This window comes from Pleurodeles waltl, chromosome 2_1, assembly GCF_031143425.1.
Source record: "Pleurodeles waltl isolate 20211129_DDA chromosome 2_1, aPleWal1.hap1.20221129, whole genome shotgun sequence".
NCBI classification, from domain to species: Eukaryota; Metazoa; Chordata; class Amphibia; order Caudata; family Salamandridae; genus Pleurodeles; species Pleurodeles waltl.
Window position 1 is genome coordinate 288369776 of NC_090438.1, and position 25788 is coordinate 288395563.

Below are 25788 nucleotides of genomic sequence, written 5' to 3' on the forward strand. Positions count from 1 at the left end.
CTGGTCTGTTTGGGAGCTTGTGATATGGTACTACCGACAGATCCAATAGTGTTGTGCACCAGTGTTGACGTGCCCGCGTGGGAGCTATGAGCATCATAGTGAGGGAAGTGTGATGGATTTTGTTGGGCAGAAACTGAATTAACGGGAGAGGGGTAAAAGTGTAAGCAAAAATCCCTGATCAATTGATCCATATAGCATTGCCCTTGGATTGAGAGTGTGGTATCTGGATGCGAAGTTTTGGCATTTTGCATTTTTACTTGTTGCAAAAAGGTCTATGTTTGGTGTTCCCCACATGTAAAAGTAATATTAAATTACTTGTGGGTGAATCTCCCATTCGTGTTTTTGTTGCTGCGTCCTGCTTAAGAGGTCCGCTAGCCGGGTGTGTATCCCTGGAATGTATTCCACTAGCAGGTGAATAGGATTGTGAATTGCCCACTTCCAAATTGGTTGTGCTAGAAGGGAGAATTGGGATGAGTGTCCCAAATGTGCAGGCAGAAAGTGAGATTTCTGGTAATTGTTCGTGAACCCTAATTTGTGTAGGGTATCTATTGTGTATTGTGTGTGCTGTTGACAGTTTCGAATGGTGCTGGCTTTCATTAGCCAGTGGTCCAAATATGGGAAGAATGTATGTACTGTTTCCTGAGGTATGCCGCAACTACTGCTAGACATTTTATGAATACCCTTGGTGCTGTTGTTACTCCAAAGGGCATTACTTTGAATTTATAGTGCTTGCCTGCTAGCACAAACCTTAAGTACTTGCAGTGTGCTGGATGTATAGGAATGTGGAAGTGAGCATCCTTTAGATCTAATGCTATCATGTAGTCTTGTTCTTGTAACAAGGGAATGACATCCTGTATAGTGACCATGTGGAAATGCTCGGACAGGATAATTTGATTTAGAGGTCTGGGATCGAGAATTGGTCTGAGACTGCCATCCTTTTTTAGTATGAGGAAGTATAGAGAATATATCTCTGCCCACTGCTGACTGATGGAAACCATTTCTATTGCACCTTTGAGTAGAAGAGATTCTACATCTTGTTTTAACAGAGCAATGTGTTCGAGTGAAAGTCTGTGTGAACAAGGAGGAATGTTTGGTGGAGTAGAGATAAGTTCTAGGCAATAACCATTGCGGATAATTGACAGTACCCATTGATCTGTTGTAATTTGTTGCCAGTAAGGATGGAAATATATACTGCAGTCTTCCTCCCACAGGAGATGCATGCTGTGTGGGGATGCAGGGAAAGTCACTGCTTAGATGAGGTGGAGGCACCTCTTGAGGGAGGGGATTTGCCTCTATATCTGAAAGGGTGTCCTCTATAAAAGCCCCCGAAAGATCCCCTGGGATAATATTGTTGTTCCTGTTTTTGTAGGGGCACAGAGGCCTCTGAAGTTTGTGGCTTAAACCCCCCTCTAATTTGAGGTTTACGAAATGAGCCCCGAAATGTTGTTGTGTAAAGGGCTCCCATGGCTTTTGATGTTTCAGAGTCCTTTTTTAATTTGTCAATGGTTGTATCCACCTCCGGTCCAAAAAGTTGCTGCTTATTAAAAGGCATGTTAAGGACCACTTGTTGTATTTCAGGCTTAAAGCCTGAGGACCTCAGCCAAGCATGTCTTCTAATTGTGACGCTAGTGTTTATTCCCCTAGCTGCCGTATCAGCCGTGTCTAGTGCTGATCAGATCTGATTATTAGCAATGGCTTGTCCTTCTTCCACTACTTGTTGTGCTTTTTTCTGGTGTTCTTTTGGGAGGTATTGAAGAAACTCCTGCATCTTGTCCCAATGTACCCTCTCATACCTGGCTAAAAGAGCTTGGGAGTTAGCAATTCTCCACCGATTTGCAGCCTGAGTTGCTACTCTTTCGCCTGCTGCATCAAATTTGCTGCTTTCTTTATCAGGGGGAGGAGCATTCCCTGTGGACTGGCTCTTTGCCCGTTTCCTGGCTGCACTGACCACAATGGAATCTGGTTGTAACTGCTGTGAAATAAAGACTCGATCAGTTGGTGCTGCTTTATATTTTTTGTCTATTCTAGGTGTCAATACCCTGGCCTTCACTGGTTCTTTGAAAATGTCATTGGCATGTTTTAACATACCGGGTAACATTGGCAAGCATTGATATTGTTTGTGAGTTGAAGAACGTGTTAAATAGAAAATTCTCTTCTATTGGCTCAGAGTGCATGTATACATTGTGATAGGTGGCTGCTCTGGAAATGATCCGATTATAGGCTGTGGTATCCTCAGGTGGACACGGTCTTGTGGGATACAAATCAGGATCACTGGATGGGTATGGCTCAGTCATACATATCCCATGGATCCATGCTGTAAATACTATCACCCATATAGTCCCCATGTGAAGAAGCAAGAGACTGTGTGGGTGAAGTTGTTGGAGGTGGAGTATGAGGTGGTGGTGGTGAAGAGGGAAAATAAGGCGAATGCGGTGGAGAACGCTGTACAGTTTTTGGCTTCTCTTTGTTTGAAAATCTTCGCCGGTGAAGAGTCAGTTTCCAAGCTTCCTTGGAATGCTAGTTTCCTCTTTGTAACTGGAGGAGGAGAGGCAATAATCTTTCCAGTCTCTTTCTGGATTTGAATCCTCCTTTGTTTTAGGCCCAAGACCTCAAGAATGGGTCTAATGTCTGTTTCATCTGATTCCTGTTCTGAAGATGAAACCTGTTTGCTGCCCACTAATGAATTCACCAAAACCTTGGTGGCAGCATGCTTTGTAAGGGCAGACAAAGTGGTCTGCTCGGTAGGGGAAAGTTTTTTCGGCTCCGAAGAGGAGCTTTGATGTTGCGACTCTGAAGAGGAACGTGAATGTTTCGGCACTGATGTGGTATGAAGCCATCTTGTTTCTGAAGTGGAAGCCTCCATCTTTCGACTCCATGGCAAAACAGGCGTGACAGTGTTTGTGGGTGTGAGTCTTGGCCTTTTTCGGCACCAAACCCGAGGGTCAGTCGGCAATCTGTTGTTTTCGGGTCGAACCATGGCCAGCAAGCAGTGGTAGACTGAAGGCATTTTGTGATGTTTTAGTTTGTTTCTGATGGGAAGGGGCTGGTGTACTCATGCACTGCACCGCAGGGAGTATGTGGCTGTCCTCATCTGAATCTCAGTCAGAGTCTCAGATCGAGACTGCAGTCTGTGCCTGTTCCTCACCAAAGATGTCGGGCGTTTGTTCTGTGGACTTAGACGCCATCTCTAATCGCCTTGCTCTTCGATCCCTTAAAGTCTTCTTTGATTGAAAGGATTGACACAACTTGCAGGTCTCTTCTTTGTGGTCAGGAGAAAGGCAGAGGTTGCACACCGCATGCTGGTCGATGTAGTGGAACTTGGCATGGCACCGAGGGCAGAATCAAAATGGAATCCGATCCAGGAGCCTGTAACACAGTAGGCCCGAGAAAGCCAGAGAAGGGTGCGAGCGCCCGAAAGGACGTGTAATCAATCCCGAAGCTACAATCGGATCGAGTGTAGTCAGAAACACGTTCGAAAACAATACCGACGTTGAGGAAAAGGAAAGAAGCTCAGATAGTACCGAACCGAAAACTGACCGGAGCGAGAGGGAACATGTCCAAACCAGACAGCGGAAAGAAAACAATCTAACAAAGGACTCGATCTCCATGTGCACTATCACTGAGAGGAGGAGTACCTCGATCTCGTGACTCGAAAAAAGCTTCTTCTAAGAAAAACAACTTGTAACACTCCAAGCCCAACACTAGATGGCAATATATGTACAGCATGTGCATCTGCAGCTACACCTGCAATCAAACTAAATGATACAATTGGTGGATCTGTTTCGTTTGGCCATCATCTAAATCTAATTCTGTTTTAATGTCCTGGAAAGCAAGAACACCGTTTTCAGTTACTAGGTGCCTAAGAGTCTTAATCACTTTCTCTGTCCAAGAAGGCCAATAAATCTGACCACTACATTTATTTTTGCACTGTACCAAAGTGGAGCATCTGCTGTAGGGAAGGCTCCTTTCGCATTGTGCCTCAAATCAGGGAGCCAATAAAGTTTTGGTCATGGCATACATCATATTAGAGATGGGTTATTCAGGAGCATGCATGTAATTCTGTTAGTGTGTTCCGATAAAGGCAAGCCCAGACAGGTAAGGAATTAGTACTGTGCAAAATATAGGTCAGTTATGAAAGGTGTTGAGTTGCTTCATGTTTCCATATGGGGCAGTCTTAATCCACTCACCATCAAGTGTGTGTATATCTTATCCATTTTCAGTCTAGGTGGATCCCCACTTCATATGACTAGCCTGATGTTCTTGTCAATCACCTAGAGCAGTGGGAGTGGTATCAAGAGAAGTATCACACTGACTCCATAGTTAAATCTGGCTACGCATGCTATCCTTATGAGTTGTACTCAAAAAGACGGATTCAGTGTTTTCCATTTATGGAAATGTCTTTATTTGCTAGATAAAGTGACTTATGTTGTCCATCACTATTTTATGTAAACTTTTATTAATTAATGTGCCAAGACATTACAGGCTTTATGTGACCATCTAAAACAATATCCCTCAATTGTTCTCAACATAGCTCACATTTTCTCAGCTGATCGTATAGCCATAAAAGGAAGAAACGTATCGCAAGTTCTGGCAAAGAGGTTTCTGGGTTTGTTAACATTCCATGATATCTTCTGCATAAAGCAATTCTGTTAGCAACTTTGCCTACTGTGATCTGTATTCCACTTATTTCTTGTAAGCTGCTGCTAAGGACCCTGTTGTGGATGCCTTGGAATGTTGATCACTGTCTGGAATCCACATGTCATCCAAGTTCCAGATGAGGTCCCTGGATCTGGGAGAGAGTCTGGACCGTTGGCGAGAGTGGACGTGTTTGTATTTGCTGTGGGTTGGTGGTATTCAATAAAGCTCATCTCACAAAACCATTTGTCTGAGCTCAACACCGGCGACGAGGCGTCACCACCAACCCTGAACCCACGAATTTCCTACCTGAAACATCTCCTGTTACTCCTGATCGAGTTCGGCTGATCTGTGATTCCTGGCTTGAAGATTTTGGGATTGGAGAACCGGAGTGGTGGAGTCCTGGCAGCGCCTGCAGCAGATATTAACTAGAAGCAGCACCCTGCCGCAGTGGAGCCTTGGCATACTGGCATTCTTCCTGGCTTGCGCTGGCGGAGTACAGCGCCATCTTGTATCCGGCGCTGGTGATATCCTTTTGGGGATCTGTTTTATCCCCAAAAGGGATTTTTTTTTTTTTTTTGATCCCTGTTACATTTCCTCCTTGGCTCGCGAGCCTTTCAACGGCTCCTCTGACAGTTTCACCCTGTGCGCGATGTGCGCGAGGAGCTGGTAGCCATAGCGACGCGTCTCCTCTCCCTGGCAACGGGAGACGCATGCGCGTAAACCTCGTGAAGCCAACAGTTTCGTGCTGTGCGCGAGGAGCGCAGATAGCGGCACACGCAGCCTTAGCGACGTGTCTCCTCTCCCTGGAAACGGGAGGCGCGTAGGTTTTGCGTGGTGTGGTTTTTTTTGGAACACTAGACCGCTAACTGTATTTGGGTTACATCCTGTATGCAATTTTCTTATGGAATCTTCATTTTCATGAAATACCGAAGATGTTTTGAACATTCTACTCATCTGATATTCATTTCCAGTTACCTTCAAATACTGAATTTGCTCTTCTTTCAAGCCGAAGTGAACACGTTCAAGTACACTAGGATACTTACTTTTATTTTTGCTAGTGTTTTGTTTCATATCTTGCTGTTACCCACATTTATTCACCTGTTTTTGGTATTTATTGTTAATTGTGCCGTATAGTGAGCTCAGGATGGCTACCCCCATGTTGTCTCAACCGCCCCCCTTTTTATCTGACAAAGGGGACCCCATTCTTCCTTGGAAACATAGGAAGAATCTTTTTGACTCTTACCTTCTAGCTATTGGGGGGGGAAAAATTCTCCCCAGCCAGAAAACAGGCTATTTTATTGCACAATTTAGGAATCGAAGGTAGAAACATTTATGATAGCCTTGAAACCTTACCGGTAGGGGGAGCTGAAGGGGAGCCCAGAGATGTTTATGAAATGTCAGTAGCGATGTTGGGTTCACATTTTGAATCCAAGCTCAATGTTGTTTTGGAAAGGCCCAAATTTTTTGCAAAATCCCAAGGGAAATCAGAGAGTGTGGGAAACTTTGTTGCTGCATTACGCACATTAGCACGTACTTGTGACTTTGGCGATATCACTGATTCCCTCATTCGCGACCAATTAGTGCGCTGTACAAACAATAAGAGGGTTCAAGAAAAGTTGTTGACGAAGAACCCTGATTTGAAAGAAGCCATTGCAATTGTTGAGGGAATGGAAAGTACTAGCTATTGGATCAAGGAGATGAATGACCATGAGGAGGACAAGTTGTCCATGATACAAGCGCCCTTGACACGAGAGGAAGTTTCAAGGGTCAGCAGCGACAGCAAAACACCGATACCCACTTTGGAGAAAAGGAAAGAAGCCAAATTTCAGTGTTGTTACCGCTGTGGCAACTCTGGACACACAGCGAATAGTTCAAATTGTTTTGCAAGGAATTCTTTATGTAGGAAGTGCGGGAAAAAGTGTGACGTAGATTCTATCGCTGATAACATTAACAAAATGATTTTGTGTATTGAGCCGGAGGTTAACCATGTTGAGAACAATGGTGGTGTAGTGGATGTTGGGCCAGTCGTCATGCCTGAGTGTGCTATTAGACTTGACGGCAGAATAGTTACAGTTTTAGCAGACTCAGGATCTCCGTACACCATGGTGGGGGACAGGAATTGGCGAGCAATTTTTGGGGAAGACCTGTATTCTTTAATTAAGCCTGATATCAATCCGGTCGGTTATGGTGGTGTTAAAATAGAAGTAATTGGGTACAAGGTTATGAAGATTCAATTTCAGGACAAAACCACTGTGGGGAAAGTTTATGTAGCGAGGCGTGGAAATAATCTGCTAGGTTGGCGTCATCAGCGTGACATGGGGATTAAGTTAGACCCCAACTCTGAGTGACAAGTTATGGTGGTGAATATTGAGAATAACGACTTTGAGGTTCTTAGGGAGTTCCCCCAAGTGTTTAGTGACAAATTAGGATGTTTAAATAATTTTGAACACAAAATTATCCTGAAGAAAGGTGCTATTCCTTCTGTGCACAAGGTGAGAAGAGTTCCTAAGTTGATGATAGAACCACTCAGAGCTGAGTTGAATAAGCTTCTCTGCGCTGGAGTAATTGAAGAGATAGAATCGTCTGAGTGGTTGGCTCCCATTGTCCTAGCACCGAAGGACAATGGGAGGCAGATTCGCATGTGTGTGGATCTTAGAGATCTCAACAGGCATATATGGGTTGATCATCAACCTTTACCCAACATTTCTGAAGAGTTGTCTGGTTTGGGTGGCTCGAAGGTGTTTAGTGTACTAGATCTATCCTCAGCCTATCACCAAATCGTGTTACATCCCGATTCCAGACACCTCACGTCGTTTGTGACGCCTGTGGGAGCCTACCGATTTTTAAGAATGCCCTTTGGGTTGGCTTCCGCGGCTGCCCGTTTCCAACGGATCATGAAGAAGATCTTAGGCGAAGTCTCTGGAGTGTTATTTTTCCAAGACAATATCTTAGTCCATGGCAGTACTGTAGAGGAACATGACAGGGTTCTTAGGGAAGTATTGAGTAAGCTAGCCTGTTCAGGTCTTACTGTGAAGAAGGAGAAGTGCAAGTTTAGGGTCTCTTCGGTAACATACCTGGGCCATACTATTTCCAATGAAGGAATCAAGCCCAAGTTAGAATTGGTTGATTCCATTATACGAGCACCTCAACCCAGAGACAGAGATGGAGTAAGATCCTTTCTAGGTCTAGCAGAGTATTACTCTAAATTTATTGCCAATTTTTCAAGTGTAACCCAACCCCTGAGATCTCTCTTGAAGAAAGGGTGTGAATTTATTTGGACAGATGAGTGTGCAGCGGCTTTCACTTTTGTGAAGGATTGTATTGGGTAGATGCCCACTTTAGGTCATTTTGATACACATGCCAAGACCTTCTTGTACACAGATGCCAGTATCAAGGGGCTGGGAGCGGTCTTGATCCAAAGAGTTAACCAAGATGAAAAGGTAATTGCCTTTGCGTCTCGATCTCTCAAAGGGGCTGAACAACAGTATTCTGTTATTGAAAGAGAGGCACTCGCTTGCATGTGGGCAGTTAAGCATTTCAGATTTTACTTGTGGGGCTTACCTTTTATTGTGAGAACGGATCACAGGCCTCTTGTTCAAATATTTTCTTCAAAGAAAGGGGAAGAATTGACACCAAGGATAAAAAGGTGGGTTGAGGGATTAATGGAATATAATTTCTCTGTTGAACATGTGCCTGGGCCAAAGAATATGGTGGCAGATTTCTTGTCTCGAGCGTCAATTGATGGTGATGACGAGTCTGAAGTGGAGGGAGAAGTTAACTGGGTGAGAGAGATGGCTGTTAGTGAAGATGAATGGAAGGCCGCAACCACTCAGGATTCTGACAGACATGATCTTTCAGAGTTCGTTGTGAGAGGTTGGCCTGAGTACAAAAACGTTTCTGATTCTTTAAAGGGGTACTGGAATGTGAGAGATGAACTGTCTTTGAGTGGAGGTGAATTATTCCGTGGTACTAAGTCCATACCTCCTATTAGTTTGAGAAGTAAAATTGTCAATTTGGCTCATGAAGGTCACTTAGGCAGGAATTTGACTAAATCAAGGTTAAGAACAGTATATTGGTGGCCAGGTTTAGACCGGAACGTTGAAGCAGTGGTGAACGATTGTTTGACCTGTGCACGGAATGACAAAAGCAAAGTTGTGGTGAAAGCTCCACTTTCCCCTGTTGCGGTTCCAGAAAAACCATGGGTGAAGTTAGGACTTGACTTTATGGGTCCATTCCATCTTCTACCTGCTAATGAGCGTTATGTCATGCTCTTAGTTGATTATACCTCGAAGTGGGTGGTGACTAAGTGTGTGAATTTTGTAGACACCAGAACTGTGATTGAGTTCTTAAAGGAAGAATTTTCCTGAGAAGGTGTACCTAGTCACTTAATCACAGATAACGGCGTGCAGCTAACTTCTCAAGAAATGAAGTTTTTTTTTGATTCCCTAGCTGTTGTGCATTTGAGGACAGCCTTATATTCTCCTCAAGCAAATGGCCTTGCTGAGCACATGAACAGATTGGTAAAATCTTGTGTCCAAGAAGCAATTGAAACCAGAGTTTCTCTGGCGGATCTTCTAAGGGACCAGTGGTGGGCATATCGTAATACCCCAAATAGTGTCTCTGGCATCGCCTCTTTTGAGTATATGAGGGGGAGGTCTGGGTGTACCAAAATGTCCCCTGCTTGGTTTAGAAATAAGTTTAGTCAAGGAGATTTTGACCAAGAGAAACTTAGTAAGGCATCTGATCGTAGGCAAAGTTATCAGTCTAAGTACAAATTGCGATATGATTACAAATATGGTGTTTCTGATGTTAAATGGAAGGTTGGTGACATGATGTTGCTGAAGGATCCTGGGTTCAGGACCAAGGGGAAATCAAGCTTCAAAGGCCCTTTCTGCATCAGGGAAGTTAGGAAGAATGTGGTTGTCCTTGGTAATGGAGATGTGTGGAGCATGTCTAGATTAGTGAAATGGAATAACCGGGCGGCAGATTCCTCAGACTCTGAAGAAGATCATCTCTTAAGTAGGTCTAAGGCAACACCATGCATCAAAGCCCCTTCCAGGTTCCGCTCCAAACCAGCGGGGTTGAAAGATTATGTAACCTGCTAATTTGTAACTTTTGTTATTATACACCTCTGTATATTGCGGGTACTGTTGATTTTCTTCACACTGTTTAGTTATGTTACTATACTTTTACCTTTCTGTTCTTTATTGTTCCCTTTCCTTTGTTTCTGTTTAATATTTTAATGTATGTAAAGGGGATGTGTTGTGGATGCCTTGGAATGTTGATCACAGTCTGGAATCCACATGTCATCTAAGTTCCAGATGAGGTCACTGGATCTGGGAGAGAGTCTGGACCGTTGGTGAGAGTGGACGTGTTTGTATTTGCTGTGGGTTGGTGGTATTCAATAAAGCTCATCTCACAAAACCATTTGTCCGAGCTTAACAGACCCTAGTGCGATTAGGAAGAAAAGGGGCAGAGTGTGCAGCTCTGTCTTGTGCCGCTCAGTATCAGAAATGGATCCGTCACAAATATCATGTATCACCAGTGATACTGGTGATATATAGCTACTTGATTTTCATGACAGAATTCTCACCCAGACCAAATCTTTCTAATGTTCTAAAAAGATAGACCGACTCCACCCAAACAAATGCTTTTTCAGCACTGAGGAAAAGGGCTAGAGGTGGTTCTGGTGCGTCTCTGGACAAGCAGAGTAAGTGTCATACCGTGCAGACTTGGTTTCTGGAAGATATTCCCAGTACAAACCCCATTTGAAATCTGTGGGTTATGGAGGTTATTATTTTGCATATTCTGCTGGCCAAGACATTTACTAGTATTTTCATGTCTGAATTTAGCAGAGATCGAGGCCTGTAGTTGGCAAAATATTCATGGCCACTGACTGGTTTGGCAATCATGGCTATTAGGGCTCTGCAGGCGGAAGAATGGAGGGAACCCTTTTGTTAGGCTTACTGGAAAGCTTCATATAATATTTTGATGAATTCAGATTTTGCCATTATGTAAAACTCGTTGGGGAAGCCATCCTCCGTAGGTGATTTATCACTAGATAATGCACTCATCAATCACCTTCTCAATCTTGTGATCAGTAACTTCTCCTTCCTACAATTCTCTTACTGCATCTGACAATTATGTTTGGGACTATGAAAAAAATGCTCCCTTCAATTCCATTGTAACATTTTTTCAGATTAATACAGCATCTGAAAAAAAACGCAAGCATATCCACTATTTAATGCATGTGTGTGAAATTAATCATCTTCACTGTACATGGAATGGATTCCCAGTTGGGAGTCTTTTTGGTTTATGTAGGTGGCCAAAATGCATCCCACTGTTTCTCGGTGTGTAGTGCCTGTATATAACTTTAGAGTGTGAACTCTGCTTGCTCCACAAACGGACAGTCAAGAACAAATTTTGTCTTTTTAAGAGACTCTTTGTAGGCTGCATATTATATATACGAGTGAGAACTTGGATTGTGGTTTCTCAGCTAATTGTTTTTTTCAGTTTTCTAGCTATGGCAGAGTCCTTCGTGAGTTATCCCCTCCAAATAGCTTTCCCAGATGCCCACAGAGATTGCGCAGTGGATGCAGCGCCTTTATTTTCATTACAGTATGAGGTAATATGGGAGCCTAATTTTACCTTTTCTTTTGGCACTTTGCTACATTCATTAGCCACATCTTCACAGGTAGGGGCATGCTACCAATATATAGGTGCAGAGGGACCGAACCATGGTCAGATATTCCACCTTCTAGAATATCACTTGCCACAATTTGATATCACAGTTCTAGTTACTAGGAAAGAAAATGTATTGTAGAACTAGAGCCATAAAAACACAAGTGGAAGATAGTCTTTATCCAAGGGGAGTAGTAGTCAACACATATCTATAAGCGCATTGTCCTGCATTACATTTTTCAACAGAGCTCTGTCTGAAAAATTCCCTATGTCTGGGTGCCCATTACATCCAACATGGAGCCAGCAACCCCTCTCCTCCCTCATTTATTGTGTGCATCTGAACTCAGTCTAGAGGCGGTTCAAGGTTATGGAACGATTATGTTTTAGTGTGTCTGGTGGGGAAACCGAGCCTATGATTGGGTCTTCCCATGTAGCCTTACTTTAGCAAAAACACAGAGGTCCGACTGGTCCCACCATGTGGGTATTAGTTTAAGAGACAAGTGTATCTTGAACAATATGGGAATCTCCCTGGTTCTGAACGAGTAAAACGGCTGCTCTTGTATTCAGCTGTCAGAAATAGTAGCTACTACTGCCCACGACAGGTTCCACCCAGTCATGTTTTATCTCGTCTGTTTCTCTTGGAGAGAGACCAGTCTCCCACATTACCTAAAAATAAAGAAAGCTGATGTAACATTAATGTAATATGGTCTTCCTATTTATGAAACGCGAGACCTTGTTAGCATTCAGGGGCAATTGTTTTTAGTGGTGTGACACTGGATGTGTCTACCATAGGTATTGTGATATCCATTAACCCAGGATATAAAAGTGGGCGTCTTGTCAAATGTTCTAATCTCAAGTAAATCTATCATATATGGATGTGGTTGAGTGCCTATTCAGATCGGTGCAAAAATGCTGTAAGTGGATTAATAAACCGGTGTAGGTTGTCTGAGGTGAACAGTCCTTTTCAGGTGTATATATATATATATATATATATATATATATATATATATATATATATATATATATATATATATATATATATATATATGTGGGCAGTTCCTTGTTGCTCATCTAAGGTAACTGTTGCGAAGGGAAGAGGGGCTGGGTGAGGGAGAATGAAAAGTGGTATGGGAGAGTATGCCTCTGTTCTAACTGGATATATCCTACTGAAGTGATTACAACAGCACCTTTTAGTATGGTCAACAATAACACATGCCAAGTATGCTACTCAATAAAGTGAGTGCTGTGCCTAAGAACTAACACACTTCAAGTCAGAAACCAGGTGTAAGGTTGTGCTGCGATTTCCAATATCAGAATAAGGGGTGGGTAGCAGGCTTTTTAGGTTTGTGGAATACTGAGCAGGCTTTTTAGGTTTGTAGAATACTTAGCAGGCTTCCTTAATGTTTCAGTCAGAACTGAAACTGCAAGCTAGGCCTTCTGGTTTTGCCAACCTATGCTGTGTTTTATAGCTTAATTTGCCGAATGCAGGGGTAATTGCAGTGAAGTATATCAAGACAAGAAATATCAAGACAGAATACCTTAACAAATAATCCAACACAACAGACAAGACACAATGAACTCAACATAGCAAATTCTTTTATATATATTGAATCCAGAAGGTCCAAATATGTTCAATAAAGTAGGGTGTGGCTGGAGTAAGTATTACTGAAAGGATTTGATTTAAGGTTACAATTATAGGTTTTCTAAAGTTAAAGGTTTAATTTAATATTTTCTGTGATGGCTAGGGAAAGGATTAAGATTTGGGAAAGAGATGTTAAGGGTTAGCATTAGAAATTGAGTTAATGTCATGGTTAGGAGCGAAGAAAATAGTGACAAAAGATGCAAGATGTGGGAAAGAAAAACAAAGTGAGAAAAGAGACAAGTGGTAGGGGACAGGGACCGTGCAAAGGGTAGAAAAATACCAGGTTGTTTGTTGTGGTAGCATTTGTAGGGGTTTCTCGAAGTCATTACAAGTTAATTAATGAGAGGGTGGGCTTGTGATTATGAATTCCCTGTAACTGTAGTTCATAGCCATTTTTTCTGGAAATAAATCCAGTTGTGGGACTTGGATTCGGCTAGCTTGTCTTTGTGGGTAATAATAGTTATAGGTTAGGGGGCATGAGGGCAATTATGTGGATGCCAAGGATTTTGTTGTTTTGATTTTACTAATGTGCAGCTGGAATACTTCAACATTTGAAGCATTCATTGTTATGGAAAGTGGAGTTTTTGTCCTTTTATTGTTGAATAGAGTGGTCTTGGAGTGGCAGGTTAAAGTTACCTTATTACAAATGTGTTTTTTATGGACGTTTGATCTATTGTGTTGGTACTGGTGTGCACTTAAGTGTTGGGTAGGGCGGGTTTGATCTTTCAGGAGCTATTCCTTATACTTGTGTGTAAAAGTAGACGCTTTAATTACCGTAATAAGTAAGATCAAATGTGTAGCTGCTACCATAAAGATTCCTAATAACAGTATATTTTGCTTATGTGATGCACTGCAAGGCATACCAGCATTTGCAGCACATAGCTCACGACAAAACCTGGGTCCTGTTCACTCCTGGCATTGCCACTTTTTAGGTCTTCCTAGTCTTTCTGCTTTGTAGCAATGTACGAATTTCCATTTCATCCACATCAAAGTTGAAGAGTTGGCGGATAAGGATAACTATTTTAAAAAGTTAACCAAAATATATGGGAAAATTAAACTCTTCTTTTGAAAGAAAAGAGCATCAAACTGATATATGTCAGAAATCAGTCCGCCTGCACATACAGTAATAAACGATAGGGTACAAATATTACGTCAAGTTGGTAATAACTAGGGTAATACTAGTGTTTTGTCATTTCGAAAGCACTCTAGTCTTTTGAAGACGTGGAACCTGAGACAGTCTGAGAGATTAGGTAACTTGCAGCAAACCCCACAAGATGTTTAAATGGGGAAGGTAGGGCTGTAAAAAACAGGTCTACATTCGCCAGTTAACACAGTTAAGCTAGTAAATGAAAATGTCACTTACCCAGTGTACATCTGTTCGTGGCATCAGTCGCTGGAGATTCACATGTTCTGCATAGCTTGCCATCTGGTGTTGGGTCGGAGTGTTACAAGTTGTTTTTCTTCGAAGAAGTCTTTCGAGTCACGGGACCGAGTGACTCCTCCTTCTGTCTCCATTGCGCATGGGCGTCGACTCCATCTTCGATTGTTTTCCCCGCAGAGGGTGAGGTAGGAGTTGTGTTGTAGTAATAGTGCCCATGCAATGGAGTGACTAAGTATGTACCTATTTAAGGTTAAAATAATATATATACAAATATACAAAGTTGAAGCTAACTTCCGAACTGCTACAGGCTCCCGGGGAGGTGGGTGGGCACATGTGAATCTCCAGCGACTGATGCCACGAACAGATGTACACTGGGTAAGTGACATTTTCAGTTCGATGGCATCTGTCGCTGTAGATACACATGTTCTGCATAGACTAGTAAGCAGTTATCTCCCCAAAAGCGGTGGCTCAGCCTGTAGGAATGGAAGTGGTTTGAAATAATGTTCTTAACACGGCTTGACCTACTGTGGCTTGCTGTGCGGATAGCACGTCTACACAGTAGTGCTTGGTGAACGTGTGTGGCGTAGACCATGTGGCTGCCTTACATATTTCTTGCATTGGGATGTTTCCTAGAAAGGCCATGGTAGCACCTTTTTTTCTGGTTGAGTGTGCCCTTGGTGTAATGGGCAGTTGTCGTTTTGCTTTAAGGTAGCAGATTTGGATGCATTTAACTATCCATCTGGCTATACCTTGTTTTGATATTGGGTTTCCTGCATGAGGTTTTTGGAATGCAATAAATAGTTGTTTAGTCTTTCTGATGTTTTTCGTTCTGTCAATGTAGTACATTAATGCTCTTTTGACATCTAATGTATGTAGTGCCCTCTCAGCTACGGAATCTGGCTGTGGGAAGAACACTGGTAGTTCCACTGTTTGATTTAGGTGGAACGGTGAAATAACCTTTGGTAAAAATTTAGGATTAGTCCTTAGGACGACTTTATTTTTGTGTAGTTGTATAAAAGGTTCTTGTATTGTAAATGCCTGAATTTCGCTTACTCTTCTTAGAGATGTAATGGCGATGAGAAATGCAACCTTCCAGGTTAGGAACTGTATTTCGCAAGAGTGCATGGGTTCAAAAGGTGGACCCATGAGTCTTGTTAAGACAACATTTAAGTTCCATGAAGGAACAGGTGGTGTTCTTGGTGGTATAATTCTTTTAAGGCCTTCCATGAATGCTTTAATGACTGGTATCCTATATAGGGAAGTTGAATAGGTAGTCTGCAGGTATGCAGATATTGCCGCAAGGTGTATTTTAATGGAAGAGAAGGCTAGGCTAGATTTTTGTAAGTGAAGCAAGTAACCCACTACATCCTTTGGAGTTGCGTGTATAGGTTGGATCTGATTATGATGGCAGTAGCAGACAAACCTCTTCCATTTACTTGCATAGCAGTGCCTAGTGGACGGCCTTCTGGCTTGCTTTATGACTTCCATACATTCTTGGGTAAGTTGTAAGTGTCCGAATTCTAGGATTTCAGGAGCCAGATTGCTAGATTCAGCGATGCTGGATCTGGATGTCTGATCTGTTGGTTGTGTTGTGTTAACAGATCCGGCCTGTTGGGCAATTTGATGTGGGGTACTACTGATAGGTCTAGCAGTGTTGTGTACCAGGGTTGCCTTGCCCAAGTTGGTGCTATTAAAATGAGTTTGAGTTTGTTTTGACTCAATTTGTTTACCAGATAAGGAAGGAGAGGGAGAGGAGGAAAAGCGTAGGCAAATATCCCTGACCAGTTCATCCATAGGGCATTGCCTTGGGACTGCCTGTGTGGGTATCTGGATGCGAAGTTTTGGCATTTTGCGTTCTCTCTTGTTGCAAACAAGTCTATTTGAGGTGTTCCCCAGAGTCTGAAGTAAGTGTTTAGAATTTGGGGGTGAATTTCCCATTCGTGGACTTGTTGGTGATCTCGAGAGAGATTGTCTGCAAGTTGATTCTGGATCCCTGGAATAAACTGCGCTATTAGGCGAATGTGGTTGTGAATTGCCCATCGCCATATCTTCTGTGCTAGAAGGCTCAACTGCGTTGAGTGTGTCCCCCCCTGTTTGTTTAGATAATACATTGTTGTCATGTTGTCTGTTTTGACAAGAATGTATTTGTGAGTTATAATTGGTTGGAAAGCCCGTAATGCTTGAAAAACTGCTAGCATTTCTAGGTGATTTATATGCAGTTTTGTTTGATGTACGTTCCATTGTCCTTGTATGCTGTGTTGATCGAGGTGTGCTCCCCACCCTGTCATGGAAGCATCTGCTGTTATTACGTATTGTGGCACTGGGTCTTGGAATGGCCGCCCTTTGTTTAAATTTATACTGTTCCACCATAGAAGCGAGAGGTAAGTTTGGCGGTCTATCAACACCAGATCTAGAAGGTGACCCTGTGCTTGTGACCATTGTGATGCTAGGCACTGTTGTAAGGGCCTCATGTGTAGTCTTGCGTTCGGGACAATGGCTATGCATGAAGACATCATGCCTAGGAGTTGTAATATCATCTTTGCTTGTATTGTTTGTGTTGGATACATGCGTTGTATGATCTTGTTGAAATTTTGAATTCTTTGTGGACTTGGAGTGGCTACTCCTTTTGTTGTGTCTATTATGGCTCCCAGGTATTGTTGTACTTTGCACGGCAAAATGTTGGATTTTGCAAAGTTGACGGTGAAACCTAGTTTGTAGAGGGTTTGTATGATTTGATTTGTGTGTTGTAAGCACTTTGTTAGTGAATTGGTTTTAATTAGCCAGTCGTCTAGATACGGGAATACATGTATTTGCTGCCTTCTGATGTGTGCAGCCACTACTGCTAGACATTTTGTAAAGACTCTTGGTGCGGTTGTTAAACCAAAAGGCAATACTTTGAATTGGTAATGTATTCCTTTGAATACGAACCCTAGGTATTTTCTGTGAGATGGATGTATTGGTATATGGAAATACGCGTCTTTGAGGTCTAAGGTTGTCATGTAGTCCTGTAGTTTTAGCAATGGTAACACCTCTTGTAGCGTGACCATGTGAAAGTGGTCTGATTTGATGTAGGTGTTTAGTATTCTGAGGTCTAGGATTGGTCTCACTGTTTTGTCCTTTTTTGGTATTAAGAAGTACAGTGAATAGACTCCTGTGTTTGTTTGTGTGTTTGGTACTAATTCGATTGCATTCTTTTGCAATAGTGCTTGAACTTCTATTTCCAGAAGTTCGGAATGTTGTTTTGACAAATTCTGTGCTTTTGGTGGTATGTTTGGAGGGAATTGTAGGAATTCTATGCAATAACCATTTTGGATAATTGCTAAGACCCAAGTGTCTGTAGTTATTTCCTCCCATGCTTTGTAATAATGACCTATTCTTCCCCCCACTGGTGTTGTGTGGAGGGGGTGAGTGACATCTGAGTCACTGCTTGGTTGTAGGGGTTTTGGGGCTTTGAAATTTTCCTCTATTCCTAGGGAATTGCCCTCCTCTGTATTGGCCCCGAAAGCCTCCCCTGTACTGTCCCTGGTAGCTGGACGGTGTTGCCTGCGAGGTGCTGGCTTGTGTGGCCTGACCCCGAACCCCCCCTCTAAAGGGTGTCTTGCGGAAGGTGCTGTAGGTTCCTCTGCTCTGCGGGGAGTAGAGTGCGCCCATGGCTTTAGCAGTGTCAGTGTCTTTTTTTAAGTTTTTCGATTGCCGTGTCCACTTCTGGTCCGAACAGTTGTTTTTCGTTGAATGGCATATTGAGCACTGCCTGCTGTATCTCTGGTTTGAACCCAGACGTTCTTAGCCATGCGTGCCTTCTAATGGTCACAGATGTATTAATTGTTCTTGCAGCTGTGTCTGCTGCGTCCATAGAAGATCGTATCTGGTTATTTGATATGTTCTGTCCTTCCTCAACCACCTGCTTTGCCCTTTTTTGTAGTTCCTTGGGTAGATGCTCGATGAGGTGTTGCATCTCATCCCAATGGGCTCTGTCATAGCGCGCAAGTAGTGCTTGAGAGTTAGCGATGCGCCACTGGTTTGCAGCTTGTACTGCGACTCTTTTCCCAGCTGCATCGAACTTGCGGCTCTCTTTTTTTGGGGGTGGTGCATCCCCAGATGTGTGGGAGTTGGCTCTTTTCCGAGCTGCTCCTACTATGACGGAATCTGGTGGCAGCTGTGTGGTGATGAAAACAGGGTCTGTAGGAGGTGCCTTATATTTCTTTTCCACCCTTGGCGTTATTGCCCTACTTTTGACCGGCTCCTTGAAGATTTCCTTTGCGTGCCGAAGCATACCTGGCAGCATAGGCAGGCTTTGGTAGGAGCTGTGGGTGGAGGAGAGGGTGTTGAATAAAAAGTCATCCTCGACTTGTTCTGAGTGGAGGTTTACGTTGTGGAATTGTGCTGCTCTAGCCACCACTTGAGAATATGCTGTGCTGTCTTCTGGTGGTGAGGGCTTTGTTGGATATGCCTCCGGACTGTTGTCCGACACTGGGGCGTCATATAAGTCCCAAGCGTCTTGATCCTGGTCACCTTGGCTCATGGTGGTGTGAGACGGGGAATGTGACGGAGTTTGCGTCGGTGAGACGTTAATTACAGGTGGAGGAGAGGGTGGCGGAGTCACCTTTTTCACCATTTTTGTTTGTGGCGCCTGGTCTGTTTGAAACTCCAGTCTCCTTTTTCTCCTAATAGGGGGAAGGGTGCTTATTTTTCCTGTTCCCTGCTGTATGAAAATACGTTTTTGCGTATGGTCCACTTCGGTGGATTGCAGCTCTTCCTCAAACCTATGCTTTCGCATCTGAGAGGACAGTGATTGCTCCTCTGTATAAGAGCCTGGACCTGGGTCGGTTACGGGTTGTTTAGGCACCAAAACCCTGCCTGTATCTTTTTTCGGCTCCGAGGTGGCTTTTTTCTTTTTTGGAGTCGAAACCTCTCGGCGTCGATCTTCGTCGGTGCCGCTGTCTCGGCGTCGAGCCGTTTCTACACCGCTATCTCGGTGTCGTTGCTTTTCTCCAGCACTTTCTCGATCCCGAGAAGGCTGCGTGCCGGTGTCTCGACCGGAGTCGGACGATCTCGGCACTGTTTGGGCCTTTTTCGGTGCCGATGGTCGGTCACCGAATTTATGGGTGGAGCCATGGCCTGGTGGCAGTGGCGTCCCCTGGGCCTTGTCACTTTTCTTATGTGTTGTTTTCGACGTCTTACTCACGGTTCTTTGATCGTCGAATTCCTCGGAGTCCGATTCGTGGATCAAAAAGGTTTCTTCTTCCTCTTGTTCCTCGAACTCTCGGTGCGCTGTCGGCGTGGACGCCATCTGAAGTCTCCTGGCTCGACGGTCACGGAGTGTCTTTCGGGACCGGAACGCGCGACAGGCTTCGCAAGTCTCCTCACTGTGCTCAGGTGACAGGCACAGGTTACAGACCAAATGTTGGTCTGTATACGGGTATTTGTTGTGGCATTTGGGACAAAAACGGAACGGGGTCCGTTCCATCGGCGTTGTTCGACACGCGGTCGGGCCGACCAGGCCCCGACGGGGGATCGAAAAGTACCCCGAAGGGCACCGGTGCGCGTCGATCTTCGATGCGGTGTTGAATCTAACTACGCCGATCCCGAACGCAACAATACCGACGAAAATCTTCCGATATTTACTAACTTTACGTTCCGAAACTCGGAGCGACAGGAACACGTCCGAACCCGATGGCGGAAAGAAAACAATCGAAGATGGAATCGACGCCCATGCGCAATGGAGACAGAAGGAGGAGTCACTCGGTCCCGTGACTCGAAAGACTTCTTCGAAGAAAAACAACTTGTAACACTCCGACCCAACACCAGATGGCGAGCTATGCAGAACATGTGTATCTACAGCGACAGATGCCATCGAACACATATTTCCTTGCTCGTAAAAGCAACATATCTTGGAAAAGTTGAGTATTAAAAAAATAAAATAGCACTGAAGGAGGCCATATATTTAGTGCTTACACAGTGCACATAACAGAGATACATAGATGTTCTAAGGCAAAACATTTACATACGTCCATATACACACTATTCTGCATGCGCAAAGTCACGTACAAAGCAACAAGTACAGGCACAAAACACATGATTAGGATTAGGCTCTATGTGAAACTCACAGTATAATCCTGCAAAGCCTTTAGAGAACCATCGGACATTAACTGGTTGATAGACATTTTGCCTTTTTGTGACCAGTTCGACGGTTAGCCCCCCACTTCTTAATTAGATCTATACTTCAATCCCACGTGCCTCATCTAACCAAGCAAAGACTTCAATTTCCCATGAAAGAATCTTCTACCTTGTCTTTTTGGCTTACCAATGAAACCAAACCTCAAAAACTTAGTACATTTTAAATTCAAGTACATTTAAGAATTCTTTCAGCAACCTTTCAAAGCGCTCGTCAAACAAATATAGACGGTTCCTTTTCTCTTCATCATTGCATTAATAGAGCATTCTAGACTCATCAACATCACAAAACAAAATATAATGATGGACGGAGTGTGGAAACTTTTCAAACACTCACCCCCAGTCACAGATCTGGGTTTAATCCATCATTATTTTGCTCGTCACGTCACCCCAGTTTGAACCCAGCCATATGCAAATCAGTCTTGACCCTGTTCCCCATGGGAACAGTCCAGCCTGAACTGCTAGGCCAGGTCCTCCCTGGACACGAAACAAGCATCCTGGGACTGTTTTCAGGGTATCACCCTTCATCAGCCAGGCTAGCTTGAATCCAGTGGCGTGGGTCCCTTGCTCATCATCCTTTTGTGTTGCTAAAGTTGCCTTAAGTGGGAAGGGTATGCTCAGACGTGGGTCCCTTGCTCACTGTGCCACTGATACCCTGAAACCGGTCCCAGGATGCTTGTTTCCGGTCCAGGGAGGACCTAGCCTGACCGTTCGGGCTGGACTGTTCCCATGAGGAACAGGGTCAAGACCGATTTGCATATGGCTGGATCCAAACTGGGGTGGCATGGTGAGCAAAAGAACAATGGATCAAACCCAGATCTGTGACTGGGGGTAAGTGTTTGCATTGTTTAGCACTCCGTCCAACCTCCTTTTGTGTTGCCATTCTAGACTCATCTACATCTGATCAGGGTGTCAAGAATCTCCCAGGTAAGAAAAGGCTGGTCTTGGCACGTTCCTAAATGGCCCTATCTGTTCAGCGAAGTTCAGTTGATCTTGTAAGCCATTTCACAATCAAACGGCCCGAGTGGGAAAGGTAAGGTGTTGTTCCCACTGAAACGTATAACATGGCTGATGGTGTGCAATAATGCAATTGTTTTTAAAAGCTGTGGCGCATGTTCATATATGGATTTAGCACTGGGTTAATCAAAACTTTAAAATATATTCTTTCCTGCACACGTAGGTAGTGTATAACTCTTTATATGTGTAATACGATTTCGATACACCGAAAATTAAGACATGGCTATAGACTGATTTAGCTGCTATGATGGCTCTTGCCGCCTATTTGCTATTGGACCCATCTAAAAATGACGTTTGAGAGGGCAGTGTCCCTCCAAACCCCACCTGAAAACATAAAACCATCAAGTTGTACCCTTTCTCACTTTTCTTGCCACTTTTCTAGAGCCTACTCATCACAACATTGTGGTCAAAGCTGTCCAAGTCTGCTCAAAGATCCACCAGCATCAGTACGGGATCGGCTTCAGTACGGAATCTGCCTTGTTGCTTGCTTCTGAATCTTTCAGACAGGTAACAGATGAGGGGAAAATTTCACCCGTGATCATGTTAGACTTGTGCTCCGAACAGAGACTTGAGATCCGCCAGTGCGTTTCAGGTTGTCATTCCTATAACTTCCAAGAGCGCGCAAGGGGGGTGCTCTTTTAGCTTCTGTGTTTCTAAACTCTGGAACACCTTGCCCTCTGATCTAAGGTTGGAACCCTTTGAAGTAGTTTTTCGGGAGAAACTTAGGACGTGTTTTTTTAAGCAATTGTAACATCTTTGTTCTCTGGCCCTGGGTGGTGCAGGCTCTCTATTTTGCTGTCAGCGCTGGGACACCCTGTCTGGAGTAACCACGCACTTTATGAATCATTTTATCATCATCATCAAGTCAGGCTTCCTTTACCCATGTTCTTCAGATTCCTAGCCTGAACATCCAGCTATGATTGATTGGTTATGGTCTTCTTTTGACTGTAGGCACAAATCGTATGTTTGAGATTGGCCTTTAATTCACAGGTGCAAGTGTAATACATGGTAACCATTGTGAAAATACTTTTTGCCCACCAGAAGAACGCTAAGCAATTATAGGTGTCAACGAACAGTCAATGTGTTCTAATGACATTACCATTACACAGTATCACGTCTGGCAGATGCTAGTTTCATATTCACATACTGCATAATCATAACTACTCATAATAATGTAATGCATCACTTACTTCTACAACCAGGACATTCTAGAAGGAAATGAAAACAAACAGATATTAGAAGAGGATGCAGACATTGTTATATCAAACAAAAGTATATGATAGCGAGTGAAGTGCTGTTTATATTTTTCATGAACACGTTTATGTTTATCTGTACATTCAAACTGAGGGAAGGAGAGGGGAAAAAGGTTACAAGAAAAGAAGTTTCAGACCTTTCAAAATCTTATTCTTTTGCACTTTACATTATGTGAATCCAACTGAGTGCCTCGTGTTTGTTTAATGTGTTCCTTATGAAAAGATTCACTTAGCATTTTACATGTCATTGGTATTCAAATAAATGGGGTCAAAATATACAGTGAATTGTTGATTTCACTTATTGGTAAATGTGTTAGGCTAATGGGGCATTATTGCCCAATACATATATCCTTGACCTCTGACGATGAGTTGCGACCACTGCCATCACTTTCATGAATGCCTGTGGAGCCTGATATTCACCAGAATGAGCAATAGTAGCATCCCTCACCATCTCAAAGTTTGGCACCTGGTCGATGGCACCCATTGCCAGCAGGAGGTTGACTTCCTGCATTAGGTACGAAATGTGGTCCAAAGAACTGTGTCCTGGTGTTGGTGGGGTAGGATGATTGTGTGTGTGTGTGTGTGTGGGGGGGGGGGGGGGTGGGGGGGTTAGTATGAGACTTTGAAGGTAGGTAGAGCATAGCACCTTTAAACAGGCTGTTCGTTTGATGTGATGGATTTGCAGCCTTGAAGGAGATACCATATTCTGTCCCCAACCAGCTAATCATGGGCCTGAGAAGGCAACTCAAAGCAGCATGTGGATCGCTGCAGAAGAGGAACAGCTGCAGGACTGTTGTCCCTGCTGAAGTGAATAGCCTCAGCCGCCAAAATATCCTCTATCCCGAAATGGCTGAGTCTGCTGTTATATCGACTGAGAAGGTTGGCATTGCTGGTATGTTGAACCCAAGGTATGTGCCATATGACCATAGGCCAACTGATAAGAGGCTCCGAGCATGGCTTAGACCAAGTACTCTAAGAGTGTAAGGGCCTTGTTAAATGGTAATATTTGCTCAGATGAAGCAACACCAGAATTTCCATCACTAAATTGTTTTCAGTTTTTAGTTTCCAGAGCAGGCACCTATAAACTTAGCACTTCTGCCACTCTCTGCACAACTACAGCAAAAGAGGCATCTTCTTCTGTTAGCGAACCACATGCTGAGTTCAGATGTTTACATGGGAAAGTACCTAGCCCACAGCAGACTGTCCGCTTCCTGGTGATCATTACTATCATGAGGTACATTAGGTAGGCCCTGGACTGCACCGAGACGGAACTGAAGAGGGCATCCATCATCTGACAGTACTGGCGTCAATAGAGAGACAGAGGTTGAAGGTTAGGCTGTACAAGCACGATAGAGGGAGACCGCAGTATTTTGGAAATATACAACTTGGCCTCCTTGAAGGCTATTTTCTGAGGGATCAAAGACTGTCTGCGAAATTAAGGGCTCGCTAGGACCGGATTGTGGTCAAAGATGCTGGACTTTCAGCTTCTTCCGCAACTTTGTATGTTGGGGTCAGGACTAGTCCCGTTAGGCTTTCTTGTGCTTATATCGGGTTCTGATAGACTTACTGGAAGACTTCAGGTGGGAATGCAACTTTGTTTGGGCCTGACCTTGTAACCAAGACAGGATCAGCCCATGACTTTGGAGTAGTAACTCTGTTTTGAACATGACCCCTTCTTGTGCTCAGTGACGTAAGCTTTGCCTTTGGTGAATGAGGGTACACTTATTGCACAACTTTGTGACCAAAGCCCTAAGCACTTGTCATGCAGGTCCATGACCAACATCTGCTTCTTGAAGTTGTGACGAGGCTTGCATCTCATTTTTGGGGGGGGAAGACGTCCCCCCTGGTCCATTGTCTAACAAATTTAGGAGTTGTTGCAAAACTAATAATGTTGGGAGCAGAAGTAAGCATCATTCTGCAGGGCACAAAAATAAAAAATAAAAATAAAAAATAACTGACTTTAGTGCACAGGGGTGATGCTTATATGCATTTTTACTTAGTTACGGGATGGTGTTCAGTCACCAAAGCATCATGCGGCATTACCTACTGTGCGTAGGGAAGCATTGCTGAAAAGATTTCCGGAGCAAGTCTGGTACCTGGGAATATTATGAAAGTGAGAAATCTGCAGTTTGAAGTATCCATCAGAAGCTTGCACTTTGCTGAACAGAACCCCTCTGTAGCTGTTCCTCTACCCTCCTGAAAAGAGGTTCCATGCATCTTTGAAGGAATTTTAGGTACCCAAATTGTAAGACCTCAGGATCCATGCTACAGAATTCAGCGTAAACTTGCCTGGTAATGGCACATCACTACATTCTGTGGATATCTTGAATTGTAGAGGGTGTAGGACACGTTCATCACATTGGCTCCTCTTTGATCACATGCTTCTTAATCACGGTGGGCAACACAAACCTCAAAAAAGGGATGTGCCTAAACCTAATAAACTAATGTATTCTATGGTTTGTATAAACCATTTTTCTTCCTGTAGATATAATTTGTTATGTCGAGATAATATCCAAGGTAATTCTATGAAAAACACTTGAGGTTTATTTGACTTATGCATCAGGATATGGTACAAAAGATGTGCTATTCTGACTTGCATTCTTCATAATACCATTTTAGGCAGTATTCCAAGTCAGCAGAGTCAAATGTTTTAATTTGTAACTGCTACCTCCACTTATCCTCCTGCAATCCTGCCATACAATGCCACTGGTAATATTTTAAAGCAGGATAGCCTTTTTCCATAATGATGGCGTTAAAATGTCAGATAATTGGAAGTTAAAAGCAAGCTTCAACTGCATAACTTACAACTCCTACTTTCACGTAAGAGTGGGGACATAACTACAAAGCATACTAAAGAGAAGATATAAAAGACTACTTTTGTACACTCCTGCCTTAGCTCCACCCTTAGAGATATTGTTTGCAAACAGAAAAATCCTCTTCGGGTTGCTTCTAAAGTTTTGGGGTGTCTGACAACAACAAAAGACTCAAAGCTGATTCTAGAG

The 25788-nt window shown here is 43.5% G+C and overlaps 1 protein-coding gene across 1 annotated transcript in view; it reads right to left on the reverse strand.

Annotated features, from left to right (window-relative positions):
- Positions 1–25788, reverse strand: part of HPRT1 (hypoxanthine phosphoribosyltransferase 1) — a 486680-nt gene that overhangs the window by 229863 nt on the left and 231029 nt on the right. The window contains exon 5 of the mRNA XM_069212493.1: positions 22724–22741. Coding sequence (XP_069068594.1) covers positions 22724–22741 — 18 coding nt within the window. The remainder of the gene's footprint in view (positions 1–22723; positions 22742–25788) is intronic.